The sequence below is a fragment of the Pleurodeles waltl genome, chromosome 10, assembly GCF_031143425.1.
Source record: "Pleurodeles waltl isolate 20211129_DDA chromosome 10, aPleWal1.hap1.20221129, whole genome shotgun sequence".
NCBI classification, from domain to species: Eukaryota; Metazoa; Chordata; class Amphibia; order Caudata; family Salamandridae; genus Pleurodeles; species Pleurodeles waltl.
In genome coordinates, this window is record NC_090449.1 from 798,226,262 (window position 1) to 798,250,310 (window position 24,049).

Sequence of the window (24,049 nt, forward strand, 5' to 3'; positions counted from 1 at the left end):
TTACATGGGTCTATATCTTGTTGAATATCACCTAGATTATCCCTACAAGGTGATGCTGATGAGGTCTGTGGAGAAAACTGTGAAGAATGAGGATGGCGGTCGTGGGGTAGAAGGAAGGGAGGGAGGGAGGGAGAATGTAGTGGTGAAGGCTGAGGTTGTTGTGTAGCCTTTTCCTCTCCTTTTCTTTAAAGACTTTCATTGGTAGAGGCCCAGCATCCAAAGTCTCATGAAAATTCTGTTTTCTTTCAATGGTTACAGGAGGAGAAGCAATGATCCTTCCCGCTGTATATGAAGTTTGCGCTGTTTAGCGTCCATAACCTCTAAATAAGCTCTATTGTAGCTGGCTCCTTCATAGCTGTACTATGCTTGATACTGATGGTTTTTGGTTCCGAAGGTTTCAATACGGAATGTCTGACTCTGACAGACATTGTCAGCTCTGAAAGTGGTATTAATTTTTTCGCCTCCGAAATGGAAATGTCCAATTTTCGGCTCAATACTGAAACAGATGTAGCAGGCTCTTTGGTCGGTGCCGAATGCACTTTTGGTCTAGGGTGTTCTCAGTGCCGAACCCAAAGGTTGCTCATCCGGATGTATGTTTAGGCTCTGACCATGGCCTAAAGGCAATGGAGGACCGATGACCAGTACAGGAGTCTTTTTAACTGTCTTTGATTGGTGTGAATGGGCTGATGTACTCGCACACTGTTACGGTGGTATGGACTGGCTGTCGAAATCAGAATCTCGATCAGAGTCTGAATCTCTAATGGAGAAGGTTGTACATTGTCCCACCTCTTCCTGCGTATGCTTTTCTCCGAGGAGGTTTGGTGTGTCGTCTGTTGACTTGGAGGCCATCTCTAATAGACGTGCTCTTGGTACCGGAGAGTCTTCTTTGATTGAAACGATCCACAGGTGTTGCAGGTCTCTTCTCTGTGATCCAGAGACAGGTACAGATTACACACCAAATGCTGGGCGGTGTAAGGAAATTTGGCGTGACACTGAGGACAGAATCGAAACAGAGCTTGTTTCATCAGCCTGAAATTGAAGTAGGTCCAAGAAGGGCGAGGTCGCCCATAAGGGCGTGAAATGGATCCCAACGGTCGACTATAAGAGTATACAGACGTTTATAGAAAAGGTAGAATAAAGTTCAGAAGTACCGAACCGATCCACTGGAGTGAGAGGAAACCTGTCCGGACCAGACGCCGGAAAGACAACAGTCTAAAAAAGGGCTCGATGCCCATGCGCAGTATCACCGAGATGACTCGTGACTCGAAAATATTCTTTGAAGAAAAACAACTTGTAACACTTCTGCATTAGGCGGACTTATGCAAAGCATGTGTATGGAACGAAAATTTACAAAAGTTGGTGTTTATGAATAAAGAACACCATTGTATGGAGGGAGGCTGATTTCCCACTGATTGTGTTCTTTCATTGTGCTGCAGTTACTCCAGTTCCATTCTCGCACTAATGCAAAACAGCAAGAAAATCATGGACCCGATTATGCAACCCATGGGAGAAGGAATTAGTGTTGGGTACTCTGATGGAAGTAGGGAAAGGAAAGAGGCTGGGGAACCGAGACTGAGTTAAGTAGGTGGAATAGAAATTCAGCTAGAATACGTTTCCTTCAACAGTACAAAATAAACAGTTCATCATGGTTGAACATGCTAAAAGCCTACAAGTGAAATGGACTTATTGCAGTGCTAAAGGGATATGGATATTCAACCCAAGGCATGGGAGTTATTGGGCAGCCCTGAAAGATCAAAGTGAGGACTCCTCGCTCCATGCACTGCAACAGAAGACAGCCATAGTTTGTGTTCAGTGGTCTCCTTTTGCCCCTGGACCGCAGTGCTTCTGTAATAACGATAGCTATACATTTGGATGGGGGGAAAAAAGTGTAATCCTGAAACATAGAAGGCAAAAGGACCATAAGCTACTCCAGTGATGAACACAAACTGAAGTGGTTGCTACTTTGGCCCTAAGGTGCAGTTGTAGGTCCGCTCCATGGAAGCCTGAAAGACCTCCCTCTCTGCAATGGAACCTCTGTAATTAACCACCATTTTGTGCTGTATGCAACAGGTCCTTGCTTAAAGAATCCACTGGATCACTACCGGTATCCAATGACTAATGAGTCCAAACAAGTCCAAACACAAATATGCTGCACAGCACAAACCCCAGCAGAGGAGTTAAGGACCTCCGTTATGCGACTCAGCAATTTTATGTACCATTTGAAGAAAAAAAAAAAAAAGGAAAACCTGTGCTATCAAGCTAGTGATCTGCGATCAAGACAGAACAGTCTCCCATAAGCCTGGATCGAGGGAGACGTAGTAAACCTCTATTGAAGAATCAGGTGCACTTCAGGTAAAACTCCTTGACAGCACAGCCTGGTATTCTGCTGGAGAACATCAAAAGGCAAGAATGGAGCACCCTGATTGGACACAGATAGCTGGATTGGCAAAAAGAATAAAGTAGGAGGGAGAGAAAAAGGCAAAAAAGAGCAAGAAAGTACAGAGCTCTCCTCATGTGAGTTTTTTTGTCTTTCATCAGCCCAGAGGTGTTTTGCATTATTTACCTAAAACAGAAGAGGCCGTTGTTCCTGTAAACTTAAAGAAGCTAGTTAACTCGTAACAAAATTTAAACCAATTGGTAGCATTTTTTTTGCAACTAAAATTTATGTAGGATGCTTCAGGTATGGAATGTATGTATTCCACTGTACTCATCTGCATTCAAATGTTTGTGGGCAGTGTGTGAATCTAATAAATGGAATTTCTGATGAAACCATTATATACTGTCTTGCTGAAGAAAGCAATGCCTGTGATAACATTAAAACTAAACCCAAACAGAGTTAATTACATTGTTTTCTCTAGGAATAAGTGGCAACATTGTTCACCCTAAAACACATGAGAACTAGTGACTCTATTGTAATGGAATACAGCCAACACAGAAGATTCTGTAGTGAGGTTTCCTCAGGCAAGGTATATAACAAGGGAGCAAGCAGAGTTTAAAAGATTATATGAATTACAGAATATCCTGCTCTATTAGAGCTACATAGGCCAATAAGGAAAATCCTTGCTGGAAGACTTAATGGCTGTGAAACATGCCCTGGCTTCCCGTGCTCTCATCCTACTGCTCACAATATTATTATAAGATAGTCCCTCCGCATGCAATTGTGCCGGTTCTTGTAAGAACTATCCTTAATCAACAAGTAGAGCTGGGAGGGTGAGGCCGCTAACGTTCCTACTGCTCCCTCTTCCCTGCTGAATTCTTGAGAAGGAGAACTGAATGGTACTGGCAAGGCAAAGGGAGGTGCTCATTCTGTGAAGGTTTTCCCCTCTTTCCATGTTCTCTTGTGTCCCGCTTCACAGTAATAAGTGACTAGAGCCTTGGGGAGGACACAGCTTTGTGATGAGCACCACCTGAGGCACTTCTCCTTACAACCTCCCTGTCTTCCACACAAAACAAACAAAGCTTATGAGGATTTTGGCAAAGTCATGGGGAGATTTCACACCCCAGAATGGACATCAGCTGTGCACAGCCTTCGGACAGGTGCTGGAAAACCATCCCGTGCAGTCGTTGCCAGATTACTTTTAGTTTCAGTATAAGATATCGGCTCTTCAGGCCCACCAACTTCCAAGAAAAGCTCCACAGATCCTGAGAAAAAGGAGAAACGGAGGCTAGAAGGCTAAGAGTTGCAGGCCTATTCTCTCACTATAGCCCTCTACACTTCTAATGATTAAATGTACTTAAACTACCTTGCCCATATAGTCGGGGTAACATCAACTAGTTCCGAAGAGTTTTGAAGTGAACAATGACAAGGCTCTATTAATAGATGCATTTTCTGGTTTTTGCCAACTTCTTGATATGCTTTAGGAGTGCCATTCTAATTTGCCAACAATCAGGAAATTGCCTTCTAGCAAAATTAATATTATGTCATGATAGCCAATCTAAAAGCTGCCTCACTACCATATTTGAATTAAGCTATGCAGCTTTGTTTATTTTCATACATTGTTTTTATTCAATGTATATTGATGTTGCTCGAATGTGGATTTACCTTAAAGAAATTAAAGGCAAGGGGCGTTTATAAAACAGGCAGTGGCGGCTCCCGACCAATAGAACTAGTGGGGCAAAAAATTTTTAAGCACTGCCAGGCACTGCAAAATAACAGCACTACCCTTTGGCTTAAAGACAAAGCTCTTAATCATATCTGTTTTAAGCAATGTTTAGAACGTGCCCTGATTGACAGCTCTAGAGTTGAAGTCACTGCGAGTCTCCAACAGTGTCATGCAGTATGTTAAAATAATTTAATAATAACCACCAAAAGATTGACTTACCTTCTGCACAGCACCAGCTCCCCTCTTCCAATCAGAACGCTACTCTCATGCTGCCCAGGCAACATGACAGAAGCACCAGGACTGGCTGGAATGGACTGGCTACACCCTCACTGAGGCACTGCTAGCCTGTGCTTACTCTCCACCCGGCTGTCTAAGACAGTCAGTGGAGAGGTTTAAAGTATGCATGCCAGGCTTCAGGCCAAACTGACATGCGCACTCTAAAGTGGTGGAGTGAGAACCACTCTCCTGCTGCCAGTCCTCAGCAGTGGCCCGTCCCCAAACACGGCTCGGCTGGGGAAAAGGAAAAACAAAATGGTAATAAATTAAATTTGTGGCGCTGGCAGCAGGGGATGAAGGCTCCTCGGCCTTAATGGAGCAGACGCCACTGCAAACAGGAACAGTTGGTCTAATTCAACGCAGCAGCCATGAGAGAAGTACAGAGTTTGGGTTTGACGACTATCTCGAGCTACATTGGATCTGAGCACCCTTATATACATTTCTCGAAGCGTCATAAAACAATTCTATGCATTCTTTGGAAAAAGGAATCCGGGTCTAGTCACAGAGTTATAAATATTACTATCTGATAAAGTGCTGAGGTTGGTCTCAACCTTGTGTGGACATAATGCAGGCTAATAGGTAACATGTCCAGATGACCGGCATGGGGAGCGCATATCACTGCATGTTGTGAGTGTGTTGTGTTCTGGTTAGCTGAGGGTACTTACCTTCATGTGGCCTTTAACTTTTATGGTGTTTTGGGAACGCGCACCCTTCCGGCCAAATATGTTTTATTGGAGGCCAATCTCCTAGGACCATTGTGGCGTTGCTGCCTATCTGAGGGACTGATCTGGGTTTTTCCTGTTTCACATTTGTCTGCGAGATATGTGTCACCCCATCTGTGATATGTCAATCAGTTGCTTCAGGCCTAGGTTGCAGGGCTTGACAGACCACGTATTTCTAACTCAAGGTTGATGAGGAGGCCACATCGGGTGGATTGGACTGCAGTGATGCGAGTTTATTGTTATGGGTACACATATCATGGTGTACATTAACATCATTTTTATCAATATTAATACTACATATGTTACAAATGAAACCACGTCAAGATGCTTGCACTTCTTCGCTGTGCACTAAAGTTTAGCTAAGTAGGGAAATGCTTTGGTCTCCTATGAATCCAGAACACTTCACTCAACACACAACAAAGGGCCATTCCAGGTTGTTCCAGATTGGGGTGTAATGCATTTCTTGGGTACAGGACCAGTGTTTAGTCAGTGATGCGATGCTCCGCACCCCTACTGCCTTCACCCAAACAGAAACTTATACACAACAAGTATCCCCTTCTCATTCAGGTGTCCAGGGCAACACATACGTTGTCTCAGCGTCTTTATTAACATGTTCATGTCCAAAGGAGCCAGACGTGAAATGCAACCATTTTCAACATCTCACACAAAATATAAACACAAGTCTCCTAGGATGCCGATCAATGACAAAGTATGGCATCCTCCACAAGAGTCCGCAGGATGTGCAAAATGGGACACTATGAGGATTCCTCTCCCTTTCCTACGGTCCCTAAGGTGTATTAGAGTTACAAAACAAATACTGCACCATAACCAGTGAGTCTGCCAATGTTATATTGGCTTGCCGGTGTGTTCATCTGGTGTTGTCAGACGAGGATCATTGAGGACATCATTCCGTGGGAAGCAGGATTCCTAGAGGCAACTAAATTTGTATTTGATTTAAAAAATATATATTGATCAATCTTAAGGAACGTTTTAAAGCTCTGCCTTTGGGAACTAAAGCTTCAGCATGAAAACAGTTATTAACAGAGGGTTTTCAGAAGGTAGCCAAGGTGTGCCAAAAATAAAATGCATGGTTTCTCGAGATTCACAGCACTTCTAAAACACACATCTTTGATACAGCAACTTTTTCTGATTTTTTTTAACCCAGTCAGGTTTCTTAAAACCTTTCTGCCAACAGTGTGTATGCAGTTATATGGAAAAGTAGCAAAATAAGAATGATTTCGCCATCTATTGGGCAATGTAAGAATAGCGATAGACAATCAAGACAAAACGGACTCCAGGGTACATTTCAAACAGTCTGGAGTACAGATTTTGTTCAAAATTTCTCACCTAATTCACAAACCACTCCACAGGATCCTATTTATTGGATAAACGAGTTAACTGTAATGGATATTTACTCAAACAATCAATTTATTTTGCCAGATGAGTAATACAATTCTGCTCAATGTAGCTGCAAACCTTAACCAGTGTATCAGGAGATAGGAAGACAGATTCCTAATAATTCCAGGCAGCATCCTGCCCAAGACCCAGATGACAACACAAATAAATGAAGGTTATGGTTCTGGAGAAAAATTGCAAGCTTGCCTATGAAGTAACCCAGAAGCCTGAAACCTGTACAAGCTACGCAGCATGGTGGATGCATCCCTATGCAGCAGTAGGCGCATAAAGCATCAGTGCATTTGCTTGTGAAAAGGTTTGGCACACTTTCACACAGTAAACATCAATTTTGCATAACAATACATGCCTTTGTATCATGCTCACACAGCCCTGCAGACTTTAGCTGTGGTGATTTAATGAAGTTTTTGTTGCATAACCATCCCGTTATTGAACAATGAAATTCGACACTTAGATCTGCTCTTCAAGAGGCCTGGTTAAGTAGTAAGGTAACGCTGCAAATGGGATCACAGATACTGCACAGTATTACTGACCCATTATTGGTGGATTCCGAGTTTTGCAGCAGGAAATGGTAATAACGGATGGGAATGGATGTTACTGCACTAGTTTTCACCTTACATTTCTGAATTCTAGGCCCTTTTTCGTGTATCTATTACACCGGCCTTTAGTAGGAAATCTGTGTGGTAATATACCAATACTTGTAATTCTGTTTAGCCGAATTTTGAAATCCAGGCTACTTTGTTGTACGCCTATTGATAAAGCTATAGAAATTCATCACTCTCCGTGGCATCATCCTTGTGTAAATGCTCCATTATAACTTTTCTGATCGAGATATTTGTATATAATAGAGCCAAGGGTAAGAAACTCTCTTCCTTGATAGTGAAAGAACACAACAGTACTGTTAATATAAGAGTATACAAAATGTAATGGATGAATTGCTTGAATTAATCTCAGCCACTGGTAATTACGTGGGGCAGCATCACAGTCCATTCTTATTTTGCACACCATGCCACTTCAGTTTGAAACCAGGTATACTCAAATCAGCCTTGACCCGGCTCCATTGGGACTAGTCCAGCCCTAACTGCCAAGCCAGGTCCTCATTGAACCAAAACACAAGCAACCCAGGACTGGTTTCACCCTAGTGAGGGCTCATCCGCCAAACAGAGCTTGCACTGTGTGCACAGGACCCATGTCCCACTTAGAGCAACACACAAAAAGTATACAAAAAGTGATGGATGTAATGCTTAAATGAATCTTAGCCACTGGTAATTCATCAGGACTGCATCCCAGTCCATCGTTTTTTTGCACATCAAGCCACCTTAGATTGGACCCAGCTATATTAAAATCAATCTTAACACTGCTCCAAAGGGAACCATGCCCAAAATGCCAATCCAGCCCCCCCCCCCCCCCAACCCCCACCCCCCAACAGGAACACAAGCAATACAGAAACAGTTTTTTCCCCCAATTTGTTTGTTTGATGTACCACCCTTGGTGGCCAAGGATATGGCCAGATGCGGCCCCTTGCTCACTGTGCCACTGCAACCAAGCTACATCCGATTGAAGAACCCCAGTCAAGGTGAAAACAGTCTTGGGTTGCTTGTTCCGGTCCAGAGAGAAACTGGCCTGGCAATTTGGACTGGAGTTTTCCTATTGGAACAGGATCAAAACTGATTTGCCTGTTGCGAAGTCTAATCTGAGGTGGAATGGTGGGCAAAAGAACGATGGGATGGAACGCTACCAAAGCGATTGCTAGTGGTTACACTTATTGCAAGCATCCTCCCATCACCCTTTGTGTGTTTGATGTACAGCCGTAAGTGGCCAACGGTTTACCAAAATGTGGGTTTCCTGCTTATTGTAGGCACGCTACACCTGACTGAAGAGCCCCAATCAGGGTTAACCCAGTCTTGGGTTGATTGTTCTGGTTTAGAGAGGGCTTGACAGTTCAGGCTGGACTGTTACTACTGGAGTGCGGTCAAGACTGATTTGCTTGTGGTTGGGTCTAATCTGAGGAGGCATGGTTGTCAAAAGAATAATGGAACGCTACCTGAGCAATTATCAGTGGCTAGATAAGTGTCAGGGAAGAGAATACAAACCACCCGCAAAAAACATTATGGACCAGATTACAAATGTCCTGGATGAGTGTATGATATTTATCACACCCAAATCCAGCTCCCAGGGCTTCCTGAGATTTTCAGGAATGAAGAAATGCATATGTATTTAGAGGTTTTTGGCAATAGCATGTTAATTTTGGTGATTACAGTGAATACCATGCTCTTTTCTCCTATTAAATTTCTGCAGGTTTGACCTGCTGAAATTTAACAATGTTTTTGAACTTTATTGCACCCGATAATTACTGGCAGGAGTAAGCGCCGCACAACTCAGAACTCCGACCCTTTGCAAACAAAGGTTGGTACAGGGGTCGGAGCACTCTGGCTTACTCATAAGCAGGACCTTCGGAGGAGATTGAAAGGTCTCGTTTTTTAATCCCATCTTAATTGAATGTATTTTCCTTCTGGGATAAACTAAATCAAGTAGGGTCCTCTTATTTTCATCCTATCTCCAAAGCCTCATTAGATGGTCTTGTATTTCTTCCATGGTAAAATCAGACCCTTGTACATCCACATGGTTCCTGTACCAAGATATACACTTGACTAAAAACAGGTATTAATTAGTAGACTTCTTTTCACTGTTTTTGAGGGGTGCAATGAGCAAAACTGTGAGACATACATTCTTAATAATTAAGGAAACAAAACTATTAAGAAAAAAAAAAAAAAAAACTCACCAGGTTTCTTTAACAAGAGGATGTTGTGGAACACGATTGGTTTGAACAAAAGTGACAGGGTCCAAATAGGTAAAACAACTCCCAGGATGCTGGGGTAGAGGGAGGGGGGGGTGGCATGAGCGGCAGGGGTTGGGTGTTATGGCACAGATCACCTTGTAGCAAAGCCGGCATATGAAATAGTGGGGGGCAGCAGTCATAGGTGATGAGAAAGGTGTGCTATATGACAGTGAATAACAGTGAGACCGACCCACAAGGGAAGATCATAGCCTTATCCTGGAATGTGAATAGAATGGATAGCACGATTAAGAGATACTATTCAGGTTTGTTGTCGCCACACTCCGGATGCATCACGCCTGAAGTAGACCTTCCATAGGGGTACATATTATCAAATGTTGGGAAGGGGTAACTATTAGTTTTTACGCACGCTGAATCACGACAGAGTCTAAAGGGGTGGCTATGGGTGTCAACAAATCGATACAATTTCCCTGGTTAATGAACAAACATAAATTAATCCACAGGGCTGCTATGCAGTAATAGTGGTGATGTAAAATGGAAAACAAGTTTTTGTTTGCTCCATTTATCTCCTGCAAGGCTTCATTCCATAGTATTGGACAAAATGGGTATGGTGATGTTGGAACTGCCAGATGGAATGCTTGTGATGGGTGGAGACCATACGCAAGCACGACATCATCATCACCTCCTACGCCGACGACACCCAACTTGTACTCTCCCTCACCAAGGACCCCGCCAGCGCCAAGACCAACCTACAAGAGGGTATGAAGGACGTCGCAGATTGGATGAGGCTCAGCCGCCTAAAGCTGAACTCTGAAAAAACGGAAGTCCTCATCCTCGGCAACACCCCGTCCGCCTGGGACGACTCCTGGTGGCCCACGGCCCTCGGCACCGCACCGACCCCCGCAGACCACGCCCGCAACCTCGGCTTCATCTTGGACCCTCTTCTCACCATGACCAAGCAAGTCAACGCCGTGTCCTCCGCCTGCTTCCTCACTCTCCGCATGCTCCGCAAGATCTTCCGCTGGATCCCCGCCGACACCAGAAAAACCGTGACCCACGCCCTTGTCACGAGTCGCCTGGACTACGGCAACACCCTCTACGCCGGGACCACCGCCAAACTCCAAAACCGCCTGCAACGCATCCAAAACGCCTCGGCCCGCCTCATCCTCGACGTACCCCGCAACAGCCACATCTCCGCACACCTGAGACACCTGCATTGGCTCCCAGTCAGCAAAAGGATCACCTTCCGTCTTCTCACCCACGCACACAAAGCCCTCCACAACAAGGGACCGGAATACCTCAACAGACGCCTCAGCTTCTACATCCCCACCCGCCCCCTCCGCTCCGCTGGCCTCGCACTTGCTGCCGTCCCTCGCACCCGCCGCTCCACGGCGGGTGGGAGATCTTTCTCCTTCCTGGCGGCCAAGACCTGGAACTCCCTCCCCACCAGCCTCAGGACCACCCAGGACCACTCCGCTTTCCGGAGACTCCTAAAGACTTGGCTGTTCGAGCAGCGATAACCCCCCCTTTCCCTCCTAGCGCCTTGAGACCCGCACGGGTGAGTAGCGCGCTTTATAAATGTTAATGATTTGATTTGATTTGAGACGTCAATCTGGCAATGGACCCAGAAGGAATAGGCAGAACAATGTAAAGAATGCCCAAAGTTCATATCTCAGAAAGTTCACAGATGCACTGGGTCTGGTGGACTTTAGGCATTGGCATAATCCATTAGAGAGAGTGCTCACTTACTACTTGGGGGCCCACAACTCCTAGTTCAAAAAGTGTTTTTCTTCACACAAGTGTAAAATGTAAATAGATATGTTGATGTGAAATGCCTTGCTGGGGCTTCTCTGACCATTCACCACTAACGGTCGACAGGTAAAAGTAGGTTTCTGGCTCAAAGGGATTGGAGGTTAGATTCCTTAAGAAGGAAGTGGTGGAAGAACTGTGGCAACCCATAGAGAATTATTCTTTGCTTAAAACGAGGGGTCCGTAGACTCATGGATTGTACTTTGAGAGGGAAAGAACACCAGGCTCAAGGGACAGGCAAACTTTCCTGGACACCACTCTCAAGGAGGTGCGTGGAATTTAATAAAATATCCGCTTGTCCATGGGACAGGTTGGATTATAACTCTGCTTGTCCCTTTGATACCATATAGTGCAGCAAAAAATTATGGCAGCAATCTCATTATATAAGAGTTTCGATAATATGCCAGGTCTAATACTACAGTAGATCTTGAATACTAGCAATATCTTTATTTTGGAACCTTTCTGCAGATCTACATACTGGGGCTGGAGGAAGTAGTAAGCAAAAGTTCTAGGATCTGAATGCCTTTGAGTCTGTCCATACCTACTAGCATGGTTTAAGGATTATCACCTGCGCCTCAATAATCTTTTCCCATACTGAGAAAGGTAGGAAATTTACTCCTGACAAGGGCAGAATTGGAAGGTCTGTTTAAAGATTGCTGGAGGGTAGGGGGATCTTGTAAACGCTCAATAGACTTTTGCTTGAGCAAATCTACATAAGCAAAGTCTTGTAAATTCACGAAAGTCATAATTCTGCACGAATGCGAAGACATATACCATGGGTGAACTCTTATGACCTTCTTTACAAATCGGGCTCCTAATTAGGTCTGACGTTAACCAAGAACTTTTGTTTTAATTAAAATGTTGTTTCTCTTCATATCAATGTTTCGGCCGGTTTTACTATGAGTGATAGCATTTTTTTTTTTTTGGTAACTTTTTGGCAATATTTGTTAAAATGGTGCGGGCCTGGCAGCTCCCACAACAATAACGTTTTACAAAAGCCATGTCAAAACAAGACACGCATTGACAAAACCAAAAGACTGACCACCAATTTCTGATCGGTTGGCTTTGCCAATGCGGATTAATTTTCATGTTTCCTATAATCTTGTTGAAACTGGTTACACTAAATTTCCATTATGAATATTTCTTGGGAAATACTAGCATGCATCAACACATTTTACTAAATGATGCTTCAAAGAAAATGGTACCTAAAATGTCACAATATTTTATCAAAACTTTTTTTCCTACTTGCATTTTTTTCGGAACATTTTATTTTGATAGCAAATCATCAATCTTGCTTAGAAGCTTCTGTAAAAATCTGCATCTATTCAGAGATCATTGTGGGAGTATTATACATAGCCACATATTGTTAAACTTTTCAAACGTGTGTGTATACACGGAACCACTGGAACCATGTCAGTAATGCAGTGTGAGCTTACGACACTTTAGAGTGCTCACAATAATAAAGGCTTTGCATTAATGAATCATAAATACAAGTTCAAACAGCATCCACATGGACACCAATATTACCTCAACTGCAGACAGTTCCCTTCCATGTAAACTGGCAGCAAAAAAGTTTGTGGTGCAGGGGGTTGGGCCTACTTCTCTCAATGAAAAGATAAACTTGTTGTCCTTGACCTTAAAGAACATGTCCTGGGTGTTGGACTATAGGAATTCCACACCCCTGCTCAAGAGGCATATAATAGAAATTATGGGACTGAGCTTGAGAAACACGATATTCAGGCCAGTCTGCATCATCAGTTAGACCTTAAAAGGAAAGAATATCTGGTCATAGATGAAAAACAACCCCAGAGTCCATTACTTTTCCACATGTTTAAAAAAAAAAAAAAAGAGGCGAACTACTGGCAAGATTGAGAACAAGAGGACGGTATAAGATAGATAAGTGCATCAAGAGATGATGGAGGAGGTGGGGAAAAAAAAAAAAAAAAAATCAGAGTAGAAATACTGGCAAATTATTTTGCCAGATACTTTAGGAACCCCTGGTGGGAGAGATATGGGATTTCTTCATGTGTATTAGCCTGCCGTGCACACAGATGTGGACAAGAATAAGGACAAGGATAGTCTAGAAGCAGATACGGAGTATGAGATTGACGAGGTGATTAAAACTTGCAGGTAGGGAACTGTATAAAAACCTGCCTAGTGCCCCACATACTAGCTATGTATTTATAGGGAGGCCAGGGATGGTGGTTGTTTATCTCACAATCTGAGATTAGGCATGATAGCAGCAGTTCTTAAGTAAGTTAAAAAACAGTATAGTTGTTCCTCACAGACACCCTTTAACTCTTAAATCTAGAGACCAAAATATTTCTAAAATCCTGGCCACCCAGTTGGTAAATGGGATTGTCACTGCGATCAGCCCTGCTTCATGCTGGTTAGAATCAATAGGTTAAATCTTAGACATCTGTTTGGGTGTATGGTGGGACCAAAGGGAGAGGGGAGCCAGCTGTGGTGCTGTCTCCTGATGCCACCAATGCATTAGACTCCCTTGAGTGGAGGTATATGTTTCATGTGCTTGAACGGATAAACTACGGGCTAAATTCTTTGGTGTGGGTTAGGTCACCGAGTATATGGTGGGTGCCCTGGGTGGGCACCCACCTATTATAAGGAAAGGGCCCTAGGGGGATCGGGGTTCCAGGAGCCAAAAAAAGCTTGCATAGGGGGACCCCGTTTGCCCTTTAACAAAACAGAGGCCTGCTGGATAGGGTCCCAGGGCCTTCTCAAGGTTTAATTAACACGTTGGGCCCTGGGAGATGGGGCCTCTGGGGCCAAAATAGGCTCAGAGGGAGGCCATGCGGCCCCCCTCTCCTTTAAGTTAAGTAGTAGCCCAGGGTATTTGAAAGGCCCGGGGAGGATGGTCGCGACCACCCCCACCCGAAAATACAATTTGAGTCTGGGAGATGGTGTCCCTGGGGCAGAAAACGCCCCCTTAAAATACAATTTGAGTCCTGGGAGAGGGTGTCCCTGGGGCAGAAAATGGCACAGGAGGAGCCCCCCTTCCACTTTAAGATACATAAGGGCCTGGGTCATGGGGTCCCCAGGGCATTTTGAGGTTCGAGGAAGGAGACCACGTTGCCACCCTCCCCTTTAAAAAAATAAATAAATAATTGTCCTGTAGGATGGGATGCCTAGGACCTAATGAGGCTCGGGGAGGGATGCCACATAGTGCCCTCCCCTTTTAATGGTTTGGCCCCACAGGATAGAATCCTGAGGTCTCATAAGGCTGTGCATCCCCGCCCCTCTTCTCTTTAAAAAAAATATATATATTTGGCTCCAAAGGATGGGGCCTCCAGGGCCTATTAAAGCTTGTGGAGGGGGTCTGCATGCCCCCTTCTCTTATATTTTGGCCCTGGGTTATGGGATCCCTGGGGACCCAAGTAGGCTTGGGCAAGGAGGCCTGTAGCCCCCTCACCCAACATATCTTTTTGTATTTGGCCCCAGGGAATCAGGTGTTCTGGGGCCAAATTCACTACATCCACATTGTCAGGCGGTAAACTGAATTAAGTCAACTGTTGCTGCTCAATCTCCACATATGTAGGTGTATATTATGCAGACCCAGGTGAAAATCCCTGCCCTGCTGCTGCAGCACAAGATCCTTCTGAAGCAGAAGCCTGATTGGGGGACAGATGTGTATGCACAGAAGTTCCAGGTGCTACTCATTTGGCGAACCTGGGCCCTGTTGCGCCTCAGCTTCTCAAGAACATGGGGAAGGATAGGTAGAGGTGAAAGGCATATAGGAGCCCCATTCCCTACTCTAGATAAAAGGCATATCACAGTGAGAGCCTTATTGGGAACTTCTGCACACAAAAGTGTGGACACTGCAGGTTCTCAGTGGTGGCTAGATGATCAGGCAAGAGTTTTCCCCTTCACTAGAAGATGGCCTGTGCCACCTTGGAGTGCAACTGCCATTCATAATCCTGGTGTACAAAATCCCACCAGGTGGTTCATGATCAGGGAACTGGTCTGACGATCCAGCTAACTCCAGAGGCGCAGAACCCAGGACCCCACACCATACTACTTGTTGTAGCTCTCCATGATGGTGGTGTTTTCTATGAAGACCTGCACCAGCCTGCCTTTCATCTACACTTCTCCCAGATAACCTCCCAAACCCAGCAGCAACATATCTGTCAGCACTGGGAGAGGATAGAAGAGAAGCTTGCCGTTGGTCAAACTGAGGTAGCGCAGCCACTACTGCAGATATTTTGCAGTCTCCACTGATACCGGGATGGACAGGTTCTTTTGGTACTGGGCCGAATGAGACTTCAGGTTCCACTTCAGAGTCCACATATGGCACCTACCATAGCTGAAAAACAGGATAAGATGCCTCAGAGAAACTCTAATTGAGACCCAGGCTGAAACATCAGGATCATAGCCTGAAGGTCTTGGAATCATTGAGATAGAGAGACGGTCCTGAACTGAATGATTCCAAGATTGATCCAATAAATGGAGGCCTCTAAAAAGGAGTTGGGTGTGACTTTGGAATGTTGATTGTGAACCCCAAGGATGTTAGGAGGTTTGCCATCATCTGGAGGTGGTCTATGAATGACTGTGGTGAGCTCTCTTTCAGCAGCCATTTGCTAATGGTAGGGGAAAACCAGTATCCCAATCTCGGAAAGTGTGCAGCAACAAGTGTCATCAATTTTGATGATATCTAATGGGCAGTGGTAAGGCTAATTAAAAATGCTCCTGGGCTTCCTTGAACTGGAGGTAACATCTATAGGACTGCAGGACACGTATACATATGAAAATATGCATCCAGCAGGTTCAAGGCTACCATCCTGTCACCCAGTCCCAGGCCATACAGATCCTCGACCAGTGTGTGCATCTTGAATCTGTCATTCTGCAGGAAGGTATTCAGAAGGCAGAAATCTAAAATAGCACAAAGACCTCCGTCCTTCATTGGCATGAGGAAAGAGACGGATCAACAACCAGTCTGGGTTTCCAAGGCTGGTACCCTGTCTATGACCTATCTGAACAACATGGACTGCACCTCCTGCAAAAAAATGGCCAGGTGCTCCTCTGAAAGCCGCTCTGATCTGGGTGGAAAATGCAGAGGGTCAGACAGGAATGCAAGGGCACTTCCCTGTTGAATGAGCTGGAGGACCCATCTGTCGGACATGAATCTTTGCCACCCTTTTGAGAAAATGTTTTAACTGGCATCCAGCAGGGTGGTTGTGTGCCACTAAAGGCAATGTAAAGCAGCTTGGAGGTGGATGCCCCAGGGTTGGGAGGCTGTGATGACTGCTGTCGCCAATGAACTGCACGTTGTTTTGTCTGTCTAAACCCCATCCTCAACCCCGAAAGGACTGGGGTGCCTGCTGTAGGGGTGATGGGCGAGGAGCTGCCTTTACGCCAACACTTTAGAGTATCTTTGAAAGGGACAAAATTGATGAGGAAAATGCCTGCCAGACGACAAAATGCCCAAAGAATGTGCTGCAGCTCAGCTCTATTTAAGGTGTTTCAAGGCAATCTGCCTTCTTGCCAAACAGACAAGACCTGTAAAAAAGCATATCCATTAGGGGCACTTGAACATTTCCAGAGAAGCCTGTAGATTTCATCCAAGCATGGTGACAGAGCACTATACCGGTGCTGACTGCTCAACCTAAACAATTGGTAGTATCCAGGCCAAAGCTAATGACTTATTTGGTTGCATCTTGACCATCCTGAATGGTCTGACCCTCAAGCAAGGTCTTGCTGACCAAGTCCTAGAGGGCATGAATATATCAGCCAAGTAGGTAACAGACAGTGACAGACTTCAAGGTTTGGAAGGCTAATGAGAACATCAGTTTCCCAAATGCCTCCATATTCTTTGACTCGCTCTCTGAGGGCGGGTTTTAGGAAATGATTTGGTGCTCACGTTGCTGGTGGAGGCTTGAATCACCTGAATCCCTGACACTGGATGTGGAGTAATAAAATTGAGGTTACCTGGTGCTGGTCTATGATACCAGACATTTTGTCCATTTACAGGAGGGCAATAAGAAGTTTTTTCCTAAGTGTCCGTCAATGTGTCAGTAAGGGCTTCCTTGAATAGTAGCATAGGCTCAGAGGAAGCCTACCCATGCTGTATCACCTTGCTGAGTACATTAGCCTCTGCCTCCACAGAAGCAAGTTGTAGGTGCAAAATCTCAGCTGGCTGCCTAATCACAACAGCAAAAGAAGCTCTTTCCTCTGTTAGTGCTCACAGGGAGATCAACCCAGTATCGGGGTAAGTATCCAGCCCACTAGTCTCATGCAAGTCGATGAAGAGATGGTAATCATAATAATGAGGATCCTCATCATCATCTCCTTGGTCCACTCCAAAGGCTGACTGATTCTGATCAAAGTTGGAGTCAAAACGTGTGTGGAGCACTTGAGGGCGCCTCTGTGGTGGAGGTAGTGTTTTATCTGAATCTGACCTATGGGGACCGGGTGCGGCAAAGTCGATTTAGGCCACAAACTTGGTCGTGGCCAAGACAAGTTTAACTCGCAGTCGGACAACAGTATCAGTAGACCAACAAAGTCGGGCTGGCATTGAAGTTGAAGGCACTAGCGCAGATTTTGACATGTAAGTGGAAGTCAGCACTAAAGCAGGTGCAGAACTGAAGCAGGTTTGAGAGTCACAGACAGTGCTAAGGGCAGATCTGCTGGCGGCTGGAGGCCCCCACAGTTCTTTGAGGCCCACAGGCCTTCCAGAGGGAACTGAAGAATGCCAAAGATGCAGAACATAGCTTTAAGGCTTCAATTTATTGTGGCAGTTCAGATGATCCGGCGGCTTCAGAATGCATCAGGATTGGTTATGGGATTGGCTCCTCCTGGATGAGAGGAGAAACTCAGTGGCATGTTGACGCCCTCACAACTTCCCTGAAGATAGAGAAAGATTCTCGCTTGGCTTTCTTGTATTTTATCTTTAAGTTAAATTTAGACATATCAGGACTCTGACCGTGATGAAGATCTGTTGGAGGAACAGGAAAAGGAATGAGTCCATCCTCTTGACTTCGATTGGGACTTAAGACAGTTTATTCTTGTGTTTGGCAGTGTACAGCTGCAAATCACATTCCTGGATCGGCTTCGGACTTATGAGGGTGCATTTCTCACATAACTGGAGTCATGTCCGGAGCCCTAACACCAAAGGTACACCTTAAGCAAGTCCGTCACAGACATCTGTCTGTGAAAATCGCGGCATGATTTATATCCTGCAGTTTTATTGAGGGAACATAGTTGTATTGCATACTGTTTGAAAATATTTTGTATAATGTTGTCAAACCAACATGGGAGAGGGGGGAGTGGAGCTCTAGATCTGTATTTTGGTGGCAGGGAAAGAATGGAACTCATGTTAGCGAACACCAGTACACTTAAATGCAGGTCTGATTGCATTTCCAATCGGAACAAAGTCAGAGAGCTGCATAGCACCACCTAGTGGCACACACAAGCAATGCTGTGTGAAAGTTGTGGGATCCAGCCTCGTACTATTGTAAATGTAATGAATTTGTGGATAGAGCAGTACTTAAATTTGAGTTGGCTGTTGCTGTTGGGGACAACCAACAACTATTTCAGATATTTAATGAGTGAAAGAGAAGCAAAAACTCACAGATATGAAACAAAGAGAAAGACAGCACAACCGTCACAAAGGGAGAAAGCTGCAAGTGAAAGAAAAATGGTCAGGAATTGTCTGGTAGTGAATTAAAGACTAACAGCCTTGTTATTCGGTACACCAACATTTAATTGCGCAGAGCAGAACTTCAGGCACAAGCACTCTTTGTTTAACAAATTAAGCACTGTTAGAAGTGTTCATCAGCATTTCATGTTTGCACTTGTGTGTCTGAAGACGGCTGGGAAAAGAGACAGAGGTGCCAGCTAAGTGAACAGATGTCTTACAGCAGTGCATGCTTGAATAAGAGAATTAAGAAACCAGATGAACAAAAGAGGGAGTCAGAAGCCAGATGAGAGTGGCCAGGAGAGAGCCTTGATGGATGAGGATGGGAGTAGGGTCAGAGGCATTTGATTGATGAGGGGTCAGATGCTGTGGCATAAGACCGAAGAAAGCAGAAACTTGGGCACAAGATGAATAAAAGAGGAGGCAAAGGCACTCAACAGATGGGACTGAACCAAGACAAATAACATGACAGAGTAGACTGAGATACAATGATGACAGGGCAGTATAGTGCAAGTGGGACGAGACAAATGGCATAGGCTCAAGGTAGAGGTAGACGAGACTAGTGTCATCTCTCATCAATTGTAAGACCCAGCACTCAAAGTACACATTGGAGAAAGTGATGAAGACACATAGCAGATGTGTAAGGAGACCACAGCACCTTACAAAAGGAGACAGGACTGACATATACAAGAGTGGACAAAGGCATACTATAAATGAGACCGAGGGAGAGGGACATGAAGGATGAGGAAAGGGGCCAAAGCAAAAGGCAGATAAAAGGGAGCTGAAGGACCCAACAGAAGGGCTCACTGATGAAAGACTCTAAAGCACACAACAGACGAGGCCTACATATCTAAAGGGAGCTAATAGTCATCATCAAATTAGCAACTGCACAGACTTGCTTCAAGTGCTTGAGTGGTGTGGGAAGATCCAGCAGAGGCTCCTCATTCATACAGCTTTAAATGACAATTCTCCACTGAAACAGGAATACAATTCACTCCACACTGGTGGGTGGCTTGGCCTGATGACCAACATCATCATAATCCAATGTGGTCTGTTTACTGTTTTTCTGACTGTACCTCAATAGTTAGTGTTATGCCCTAATTGTTTGTGTTTGTGCTCTATTTTCCACAAAAAAATGCTCTGTTTTTCCCTAACTTCACAGACAAACGTGTTAGATAATTTACTCTCATTGCAGTGAGTTAACAGCCAGTTCCAATGCCTTTGTGCCATGATTATTATACTCCTTCCTCAGAGAAGTATATCATTTATGAAATTTCTTAGTAAAAGTGATGCCCATCAGGGCAGCTGTATTAGGCCTGTTCCACAGAGTGTGAGCCTTATTGGCAAGCATAAGTCTAACCAGTTCATCAAGCTTTTTATCAGTCCACATTTATTATCCATTCTTTGTCTGCTCACAACACCCGATCTAGATTTGGTAATCATTACTGGAGATTAAAGAATGAACAAAAATAATGTTTGAAGTGCATATGCTTCGTTATGCAGCAATGTCAGTAGCATTCTCAAAGTTTGTAGTGTTTACCTATCACAAAAATGTAATAAAGGGATGAGTAGTAACCCACCGACACTTATACAGAACTCTAAACATTAGGCCTTCTCAACAAGTGATTATTCTAAAACCGGTGACTGTATAGTTGTGCTACCTCTTCCAATCGAAAACAAATCAATAATCAGTGCCTTGATTACCTCATCAGAAATGTCCTTGACTGCTCCAGAATACATGTATAAAATGGTTGCTAATGATAGTTTAAGTCATTTAGTGTTAAAATCACCCTTGAAAGCAATTTAAGAATATGTATGGTATGCCCACATTAAAAAACTGAAGCATTATTTTTGCTACATGATATTCAGGGCAAGTTCATGTTGAATTCATGTTACTGTTTGAAGTTTTAATGATGGCTATAGCTTATTCCCAATACAAACACAAAAATATATTTTAAAATATATTTTCACTTAAATGCTTGATAGAGAGGTGAACTAAATATATATTAGGAGCAGCAAAGTAGCCAACGTGTGCATTAGCACAGCTGTTACCACCACCTTCCACAGAACCTTTCAGGTAAAAAGGGGAGCCAAATAAAAGATTTGAGACATAATCCCGGCTTTTAAGATTTAATTTAACCTTGCTTGAAAGTGGTGCTCTCTTTGTTCTAGCAAGATATTTTGGCTGCAGCAGCTTACAGATGGTGAAGTCAGAGGTCTTTCTCTGATCTCTGGAATGGGGATTATCTCATGGCCTTGGACTTTGCTAAGAGGCTGGGAAGCTTGATGGGCATGTGCTTTGCACACTCAAGACATCCTCAGTTACAGAATACTGCAATTTTCACTCTGCTCAGTGAGAGAAGCCTTTTAAGGAGCTTGACTTTCATACCTCTAGACACTGAGGTGTTTGCACACCAGCAGCAGAAACTATTTTGAGGCTGCTCCACAAACAGGGCTTGTGGCTAGATAGACAGTTAGACTTTAAAGTGTCACACCTATTAAGTAGAAACAGCACAAGTTTGTTTTTAGGCCCTCCGTTATGAAGGAAATAGTTCTAGCACCTAATAACCTTAAGCAGTTCTTATGAAGAAATATGAGGGTTACCAATTTTTCTATCTGAAAATGTCAAACATGCACTCACTGTCAGAAGCCTTTATGGTGTGATTATTCAAAATCTCTACAAAGGGAAATCATCCCCAATAAAAGAAAATATACAATAAATCATTGCTTATGTTTAACTAAAAAAAACAATAGTCACTTAAAATTGCACTAAAACGTTAACTACTGCATATGTTAGCATTTTAAGAGTAAAGGGTAGGAAATCTTAGAAAGATAGCAGTGAAGGTCATCAACATGTTATATGCTTACTTTCTGATAACACAGGTATTCCACCCGAAAGAGACAAATTTGGACAGTGTAAATGGAATGTGCAAAATTGTATGTATTAAGATTTTAGAAAGCGTGCGCAGAGAAAGACTCAAGCAAGTAGTAAAGCATACCATCGATACCTTGTGTGCTTACTTTATAAATAGTATGATTATACAACTGAAGAAAAACAATTCAGTCAAGGAGAATGGTCCTTGTGTAGCCTCTAGTATGATCCCTAATAAATATTCTTAGTAACATATGTACGTTTATAAAAACAATAATCAAGTCCAACCACATGCAAAAAGATAAAACAACATCAATAGGACGAAAAAGCTGACAAGTTACTAGCAACCAATTTGCAAGCATGCACTCTTAATTCCCAACTTACCTAAGTTACTGGTAACCAACCACTTATTTGTAAACAGAGGTATGGCCTCTGGCAACGAAAATTACTATATGTATGTAGTAACCATTGGCTCAAACGTTTATATTAAATGGCTGCAGCATTTCATTTTTATCTTGGAAGGGTGTTACTGCAGGTTCTCCAAACATCACCAAGAGGTTTGTCGAATAAAAAAATATAGTTCATGTCAAACATGCTTTCTGGTAGAATCATGTTATAATTTCAAACTATGTGATTTCTACTATTGACTGACTGAATTTAAAATAAGCCAATTGTCCATAAAACAATTTTACAGTAACTCACCTCTCCGGTAGCATAAAAGTCATTCTTCTGATATTCAGGGAAGATCTGTAAAAACTGGGTAAGTGCACTGTAAATATAAAGAAGGTAGATAGGACAGGATTACACATGAGAATCTGTTAACATACATCACAAACAGAGTTCAATAGTCCTTTCCCAACTATACAAGTAAGAGAAATAAAACTAAGCTGATGGTTTGTAATATAAAAAAAACAGAAAGCAGCAACTTCAAGTTTTATTATAAACTACTTAACAAGTTGGATATCTTGGGCTAAGAATGCCACAAAATCTAAGGACTGGGTACGGAAAATGAGATCCATAAATGGACTGAGATTAAAAAGTTATTTAATATTTAATACACAGTCAAGCGTTCCTACTGTCAATAGTAGGGAGGTTTAACCATATAAAATTGTTAATGTACCTTAGCTGTTTTTTAATCCAGTGACTTCCAAACTAGAACTGTGTTTAAGAAACAAAAATACAAACCTGGTTCTAAAATGTATTTAAAAAAATAAAGTCCAGAGAATATTTTGAATAATCTAGCTTAAGATACAGACTGAGCAGGACTTAGCCACCCTTCTATTAAAATAGGTGTGGCCAGCTCAGTTACAGTCTAGTCAGGCTTTGATAGCACCACAGATTTGAGGTAGATAATTTTTGTCTTTATCTGAACTTGCATATGCTAACTCATTAATTAAACTTAAAAATAGAACCTTGCACATTCATGGCAAGACATCCAAAGTTATCTAAAATGTCCAATATTTCATGGCAATGCTGTACTTTGGGGCAAGAATCATTTTCCACTAATATAAATCTCTATAGGAGTCCACAATCTTTAACTATATACAGTGCATTCGACAGGTGGTAAATGATTCAGGAAGGATTAAAAACTTGATCAGTTGAGAATAGAAAGCCCAGAATTTTCTTTTTGTTATATTAGAATATGATGTCAACATTTGATCACTATTTCGCAATTTTTTAACAAATTAAGGCTTCATAATAGTGTTTGGTGCTGAGTTATAACTAATACTTGGACTTCTGAAATTGCGGATGTGGAACAAGTACGGGTTTTGGGCATTTGCTTCATTTATAAGGCCGCTATTAAACATTGCCATCTTTTTATGCTCCAATATATTTTCGTTGGAAGCTTTTAAAAATATATTCTGCATAAACACATTACTGACCATGATTTAAGGACAGCAACACAGGCCGTCCATGTATGTTTTATTAGAACCCAATTTTATCATCTTTTTGGTCATGGATACAAAGGTTTACAAACAATGCCCTAAAAGAAGATCTACATTAGTAATCCTATCTAAAAACAATTGGTGTGAGTAAGCACTAGTTTAATTATCTCATTTTTTTTATGAGGCTGTGTGTGACTAATACATTTGGCTGGTTAAGGATTGCAAAAATTTGGATTCAGTATTAAAGCACCTGATTGCAGAATTCAGTGGAAACAAATTAAATGGATAAAAGTAATGGAATATATAATTGTGTACAACTGCACAAAAGCAACAGAACTAAGGAAATTAAAATGTGGCATTATATCTATTTACTAATAGATATTGGAGAAATAATAATCATTAATCATTAACATTTATAAAGCGCGCTACTCACCCGTGCGGGTCTCAAGGCGCTAGGGGAAAGGGGGGATTACTGCTGCTCGAATAGCCAGGTTTTTAGGAGTCTCCGGAAAGCGGAGTGGTC

The 24,049-nt window shown here is 43.1% G+C and overlaps 1 protein-coding gene across 2 annotated transcripts in view; it reads right to left on the reverse strand.

The window, feature by feature from the left end:
* Window positions 1-24,049, reverse strand: part of CPVL (carboxypeptidase vitellogenic like) — a 627,001-nt gene that overhangs the window by 525,408 nt on the left and 77,544 nt on the right. For both annotated transcript variants that reach the window (XM_069211457.1, XM_069211458.1), the window contains exon 7: window positions 22,343-22,409. In XM_069211457.1, coding sequence (XP_069067558.1) covers window positions 22,343-22,409 — 67 coding nt within the window. The remainder of the gene's footprint in view (window positions 1-22,342; window positions 22,410-24,049) is intronic.